We start from the raw sequence: 7,488 nt of genomic DNA, 5'->3' as shown, positions 1-7,488 counted from the left end.
CTACAATACTGTGTGGAATGCAAAAACATGTTAGTGGTTCGTTTCCACAATCTGCATGCAAGAATTGTCCAACCTTTTCTTATGAGTACGTTTCCCTGTTACACTGCTCAAACCACGTGGCCATGTACAGGCATCTAGCACTCCAAAGGTTCTACACACAGCAAGGAGGGGGAAACCATATTTGTGGCCTGCTTTTTTCTTGCTAATGCAGATAGTGACCTGAAAGAGTATTATACTGTGGGGAAAGACATGCTTTCCAAAAAGAAATACCACTGACATCTTGCAAAACTATGAGGATTAGGGACCCAATGTAGTGGCTAAACCTGCTGGGTTTTCTTAGAATAAAGCTGCAACTTTTGTTATAATTCAGATGCCATGGGGTGAAGGAGAAAGGACGTAAAGGATAAACATGCAATGTCACAGCAACTGTTTCCAACTGAAATTAATGAGAAAAAAAGACCTTTGGCTTCAAAAAGTTTCGAATTTGGAATACTGGACTAATCCTTTTGCCTTGTCCTGCGACTTCCCCTGCAGCCACTATAAAACTCTTACACTGAAGCACAGGATTGGGATGGCATCAAGGAGACGGTCAAAAATAAGTTCTACTACATTTTCTCATGTACAACGTTCCACTGAATAGAGTATGCACCTTGTTTTTGAATGGCAGAATGATGGGTGGGGAACTATTTCCTTGAAACCCCCCCCAGGGGGAGTAGGAAGGGAGGTGTAGAGAAAGCCTGTGTCCACAACCAGTAGCTAGGGTGCCCTACATGCAGCATTGGTACAGCTTTACTTTCACTTTCCAGGGCTGAGGCTTAAGTAGAAGAAACTGCCATATTTCATCAATTATAAATGTGCACCCCAATTTCCAGCAGCTGAATTTTTGATGGGAATCATGATTGTTGTATACAAAAATACAGTATTTGATACGATCAATGTGGCTGCTTAATCATGTCCCTTAAACTACATGCAACTCTGCATTTATCTTCCCTTACTGCCTACAACCCCCAACCTCTTGGTTTTCTCTACAGAAGCTGCTTAAAGTTTCATCACCTTTATTTCTTAACACAGCATAGAAAAAATAGGAAGAAGCTGTGCTTTTTAAGAGCTCTTAAAAGCTGAACATATACTTTAACCCTTAGAAAACATCACTTGATGAAGATCAAAAGATGCTCATCTATTACAAAAGAATGAGTTTGGAGCTACTGTTGTGGCCTGAATAAATTTCCTCCATGCCACTAAAGTTTGGTGGGCTCTTTTCAACATATGCAAATGAGAAAAAGAGACATGCATCAGACACCACAAATATTTCTAAGAAAGGGGAACAAGCTGTTTTCTTGTAGGAGTGTTTATGATTCGTTCCTTGGGTGACTAATATGTCGAATTGCCAAAAGGAACTATACACATCAGATATATGTGGGCTGTGTTAACCCACATTTTAGTAACTGGCACACACTACTAACTGGAATTACTGGCCAACTGGCCAGATGCAAGGGGGGTGGACAGGGGGGGAGCTTGCATGCCACTGCTGCCACCCACCACCCTGTGCTGCTGCTGCTCCACATCCAGCCGCTGCCTCCCCCCCGTTAGATATCTGGCATGAGTGGGGAATGGGGGGATGCCGGTAAACATCTTTTACTGTAATGAGAAACATCAGCTTTAAAAAACACTCTGACCAGAAGAATAAAGTTGTTAAGAAGGGAAACACCTCTTGCCAAAACTCAGGAGGAAAAGGTTACTATTGACCAATATGAAGAGCCTCCAACTAATGACAAAAATTGCATTGCAATGCTGAAAAGTAAGGATTTACAAATGAGCAAAACTGAAAAAATATCCAAGCTGTCTTTTGATAAACAGTAGCAAGGAAACACTGAATCACAGTTATGCCCCAACTTCAAAAAAAAAAAAACATACTAGACAAACATTCTGAGTTGTATTTTGCAAAAATAAACAAAAACCTTACTACCATTCTAGGCAATTCAGTCTCTGTTAAAAACTGAAGCAAGAAAAAATTCTTTATGTGCAAATTAAAATCAACAACATCAGTAAGATTCTACTGTGTAGTTTCTGACTCGTCATTCCTTCGTCATCTACTTGCCCACTTCCTGGTCATCTGTGCATCTTGGACTTGGTCTACACAGATTCTGTATGACTACTAGTCATAGGTGCTATTTTTTTAAAAACCTAAATAGTATCTACAGTGACACCCCCTTCCCATACAAGAATAATTTATAATGAACACGCATTTTTAGACCAGTTTTGGAGCTTCCAAGCTAAGACAGCTGTAGTACAAGCAAGCAATACAATCTTTGTAATCACAGAAGATCTCAGTATCTGAAGTCAAAAACATTTATATTTTCACCATTCTTTATTTGGTGGACTATATGGGAACACTGCCTCTCAAAGTTAGATAGACCCCAAAAATCTGCTCTTCTAATCTTACTTTCTTCAGGAGCACCACATCAGGCAATAGAAAGAATAAACTCCCAATAAGGATATTATACAGAAGTAGCTTATTCAAAGCAAACCGAATTACTTCATTGCATAAAAATCGTTTAGTATATGATTTAGTAGCACTTTTGCTACCTCTAGGAATTCACCACAAAAATATGCAACAAGTTCAGTTTGTAAATATCCTACAGAAATTATGCAATGCTTCCTAGATATTTCATAAGGTGTAGTTAGTTTTATTTCTCCCTTTTTGGTAAAGTATACTGATTTTTTTTTTTTAAATTGTAACTAACAAGATTGTAAGAGTTAAAAAATTGTAACTCTGTTTTAAACACATTACAATTTTCCCTATAATGTCATAACAAAATGGTTTTTAAAATCTTACTTCAGTAAGTAACTGGCTGGTCTAGTACCTCAAAACCCTTCAATTATCAGAAATAAGCCAAGAAAAATACAACCACCTTACAGCATAGGCATAAACAACAGGAAAATTACTGACTTTAAAAACGCTTATGCCTTTAAAAACCTTAACTCCTATTTTGATTTGGCTGACTTTGAAGTTAGGCTCATTAGCACTCTAATGAATGCATTTTAGTTATGCTCATTAGAAAAACTAACTTTGAAGTTAGGCTCAAGAAATGTACTATTTTCAACAATGGATGGTGTCAAAACCACAAGTTATATAGTGACTAAAATGTAGCTTTGTTTTTGTAAAGATAACGGCCCCCGCATCCCAAACTCACTCCTTTCCATTCCTTTTTTTTTAATTGAAACAGATGACTATTAGAAATCCTTTATTAATTTTCATATTTTTGAGGTTACTTCAAGTCAGCAGAAGTACTTCCCCTTAATCTACCTATCCATATCAATTTACATTTTAAGGATGAACGAGTCAAACCGTTATTTTTCCAAAAAGTTATTTCTCTGGAGTTCTAAGCTTCTATTACGTCTTCGCTAAGAAATACACTAGAATTTATTGCTTTTACTTTCCCATTTCTTTACAAATGTTATATAGAGTGATTAAACAGAAGTAGGACTTCCAAGAATACAAACTTCTACAAGAAGTCTCTTCTGACAAGCCTTGAATTTCTGTTTTTACAACATGCATGTCACCCACTTACACAAGTGTCATTACTATTTGCATATGAGATGTGACTCTTGGTAGAAAATCTTGCTCCAAATCTTGAAACAAACTTATTTCCATTTTAGAGAACCTCCAAAATGACTAAAAGTAGAAGGCATTCAGCTATAAACCCAGTGCAAATATTATGTGTGTCAGGCTCAAACCTCCAAAATAAGTCTTCAAACATACAAAAATAGTTTGTGGCTTTTTTAAAATCATAAGTTTTAGTCCATGAAACCTTGCAATGTTTTTGCTTTACTGCACTTGTTCTGTTCAACATCCTCCTAACCAAAATAAGTTAACACAATCATTTCAATTGGCTGCCTACAGACAGGACAGGGCTTATTCCGCTTTTTTAGTTTCCGTGCACATGTAAAACATGACATGAGATGCCCCGTCTTACCATGTACTATGCAGCCATTTTTTGGTCTACTTTGACATATAACACAGGGCTCTATGCTGGTAATAGGTAGAGTGGATTCTGTATTCTCCTCTTTCTCTTGTGACTCTTTGTCCTCTTGACTGCTACAGAAGATATTGCTAGATGTAGATGGCTGAGAGTACTCGCTTTCCTGAGATTCAGAGGCTTGTACTGCAGTGTCATCACTTTCTTCAACATCTGGCCCTTTGCCTTCATCCATCTTCACCTTCTTACAGTCTGGAACATCAAAACCTTCTTCAGGTTCAAGCTGAGTGGAACTTTTTAATTCGCTCTTTTCCAATATGAGGTTCTTTTCATCAGGAAGCCAGTCCTCACGAAGAGCCCAGCATCTGTGACAATGCCGTGGGAGAGGTGGGTTCATTTCACTACACTTAGGGCACTTCCAATAATCCTTCAGTGAATTGAAAGGAAAAAATAGTTAAGTCTTTTGGCATTCCTACCATTAGAACACTTCTAGATTAGAGAAACTGCTACTGAGAAAATATTTATTCATAACTGTTGTAAACACAAAGGTTACTCACTAACTGCTTTGAAATATCTGGCAAGAGCTTTGGATAGATCAAAGTTTAAATAAATTATACCGGGATTCTATTTTTAAAGGCAGAAATAGGCAAGAAATCATCTTTACTTCCAATTTGCCATGTGGGAGGAAAGAGACAAAAAAGTCACCCCCTTTTAAAACTAAATGGGAATAACAACACTGAAAAATACCATTATGCAGGCAGTGTGCCAAAAATAACTATCATAGACACAAGACTCAAATCTATCCTATATACTTAAAAAGCTCCAAAAACCTGATCTTTTACCACTCAAATGCAAATTTGCACACTGGTCAAAAACTCTCATGTGTGTCTATATTTCCAAAGGGGACTGGAGCATGAGCGTGTTGGGAGGGAAACTATTCACAAATGGAATTAGAAGCTGCAAGCATTTCTGAGGAAGTTAAAATTATGATATAATTATGCTAAGACCAAGCATACACAAGTGTTGGTTACACTTGAAAAAAAAAAATTAATACACATTAAGGTAAGAAAATACACAAGGTATCCAACCAACGTCAGCTGTCTTTTAATGATTCTATTTAACTAGCTTAACAACAGATTGTGGCTCCATTTCAGCTGGTAGGCTGCAGTAGGCAAGACTGGAACCCTTTTCCTATTCTTCAAATTCACCGCATCTGGTTACCTTTAAAAAAAGAAGTCTCTGGCTGGTAGAATTACTGAGATGGGTTTACACTTTCAAAGCTAATGTAACTGATGCAGTGATGACCATCTATATTCTAAACACCCAAAACAACAACTAAGGGCGTGAACTGACTCACTCCTCTTAGTACATGCCAATTCACTCATTCAGCTGTAGCATTAAAAATGTCAACTTTGTTCTGAGTACACGAAGAGTATTTTTACTTATTCTGGTAAAGTTGTTAGACAATACCAGCAGAGTTTTGCTAGTGCAGATTTGGCTTACACTAGCAAAGCTAGACTTTTTACTGATACAGCTTATTCTGCCAACATACAGACCAAGCAAAACAAGCTATACCAGTACAAGCAGTTTTGCAGTGTAACTGTTCCTCTCCATGGAAAACTTTAGTAAAAGGCAAAACATGTATGCAATCTCAAGATATTACACTGTGGTTTTTTACAGGACAGCTGTCAGCCAAAAATGGTATATTTTAAATGCTATGGATGTCACTGTGCCGTAAGTCTGTAGCAAAGACATGGCTTTACTGTTGAAACTAGTGGGGGGTCATACTTTTTGGAAGGTGTGCCATAATTTAGCCTTCAAGAGAAGGTAAGCCCAACCCAGCAGGGTATAGGAGTTCTCAAACTTAGAGAAGGCAAGCGTGCCTCTCAGAACGGGACTGAGGCCAGAAGCATGTAAGATCCTATTCTGAACATCTGCACAACTGGCAGCAAGTGCTGCATCAGGCAGGTGCTTGCACTTAGCAATAAATCACCACTATTTTTATGAGTTGATTTAACCCCATTTTCTAATGAATTCATTTTAGTGTTTGTGGCTCAGACTAATCTAGCAAGCTTTTATTTCTCCCTCCTAACAGTATTAATAAATATTTGGGATTAACATGTATTTTCTACCATTATTTTTTTAATTGACAGTTTATCTACAAAAATAAATTAATACAAAAAAACAAATACCCTCCTTAGAGAAATTTGTGAATGCCTACATAACAGCTGCTCTCTCTATTATTCCCAATGGACACATGGTCCTAAACCAGCAGCTGATGTCTCCCACTGTTCCCAAGCACAGAGAGAACAAGTTAACATCTCTGTATTGTCACGAGATGGAGAACACTGGTTACTCAAGACGAGTGGTGCTCAACCTCTGGCCCATGGGCTGAATCTGCCCGGGGGCTCCCCACATTTCCAGAAATTTGGCAGCAGGAGAACAGTGGCAGTATTAATTGCTACAGCTTCCAGAGCTGGGCTGGCGCATCAGACTGCACCCATGGACTGACAGCACGCTGGACTGGATCGGACCTATGGACTCTCATCATGGACTGGCCCCATCAGGCTGGAAGGTTAACGCCGCTGCTCAAGACTATGGAATATAGATGCTCTTCTCCGAAATGACCAGCAGAGGGCAGTCTGTGACTTCAGTGCCACTGCAAACCAGCGACAGCAGCCATTTTAAGAGTGTAGTTTTCTGTAGCACTCTGTTGTAAAACCTTATTCTTTAGTCTGAAGGAGAGGCTCTTGCATTTTCAAGAAAACCTGAAAGTGACCTTTAATGTTGTAAGAAATTTTTCAAAGAAGTGACCCAACACAGAGGACGAATAACTAAGTCCTGTGGGATGGCTATTATTCAGGACCCAACACAAAATAGCCCGACACCAAATGCTAGCATTTCCTAAAAGGACCCACTTCAACTAATATACATATTGATAAAAATACTTCTCTCTATAGTCCAAGAGAAAGTATTGTCATTGTAGAGAGGGGTTTGCCCTGCACTTTGCATACATAACGAAGGCTGAAACTTCCCTTATGTTCAAAGCTCACCCTCAGACTCATAGAGCTGCAAGTGGCTACAACATAATGAGAAGGCTTCAAACTATTTTGGATGTTACCTCTTACTCAGATTTGAGCTGTGGAGAGGAATTATAAAGTACATTTGTTTTTTCATTCTAAAATAACTTAAATATTTTAAGTCTCACATTTAAAAAGAATCCTTAAACTCTAGGCAGGGAACTTACACAAAAATGAGAAAGATGGAAAGAAGTTAAAAGGTGCAGTTAAAAATGTAAAACACCTGCCAACAACCTGGAAGCTGTTTAAAAAAAAAATCTGTATTAGAGGCTCAGGAAAAAAAGTGTACGCTGTAATTCAAAACAGGTACCACGCAGTCCAATTAAACTCTTGAATGGTTTAACAGCAGAGTTAGGAGGCCATCCAAGGCAAAAAGGTATCCTTAAAAAAAAAAAAAAAAAAAAACTAGCTCAGTGTCTAGCTGGCAG

At 38.2% G+C, this 7,488-nt stretch overlaps 1 protein-coding gene across 1 annotated transcript in view; it reads right to left on the bottom strand.

The window, feature by feature from the left end:
• Nucleotides 1-2,182: 2,182 nt before the first annotated feature.
• Nucleotides 2,183-7,488, bottom strand: part of MDM2 (MDM2 proto-oncogene) — a 30,329-nt gene continuing 25,023 nt past the window's right edge. Inside the window, exon 9 of the mRNA XM_019514705.1 lies at nucleotides 2,183-4,407. Within this exon, the coding sequence (XP_019370250.1) occupies nucleotides 3,859-4,407 (549 nt within the window). The 3' untranslated portion in view covers nucleotides 2,183-3,858. The remainder of the gene's footprint in view (nucleotides 4,408-7,488) is intronic.

The sequence above is a fragment of the Gavialis gangeticus genome, unplaced genomic scaffold (genome assembly GCF_001723915.1).
Source record: "Gavialis gangeticus isolate Ggan-Ray unplaced genomic scaffold, GavGan_comp1, whole genome shotgun sequence".
Lineage (NCBI taxonomy): Eukaryota > Metazoa > Chordata > Crocodylia > Gavialidae > Gavialis > Gavialis gangeticus.
Note: the sequence above shows the minus strand (reverse complement) of the source record. Positions and strands in the feature narration are given on the sequence as shown.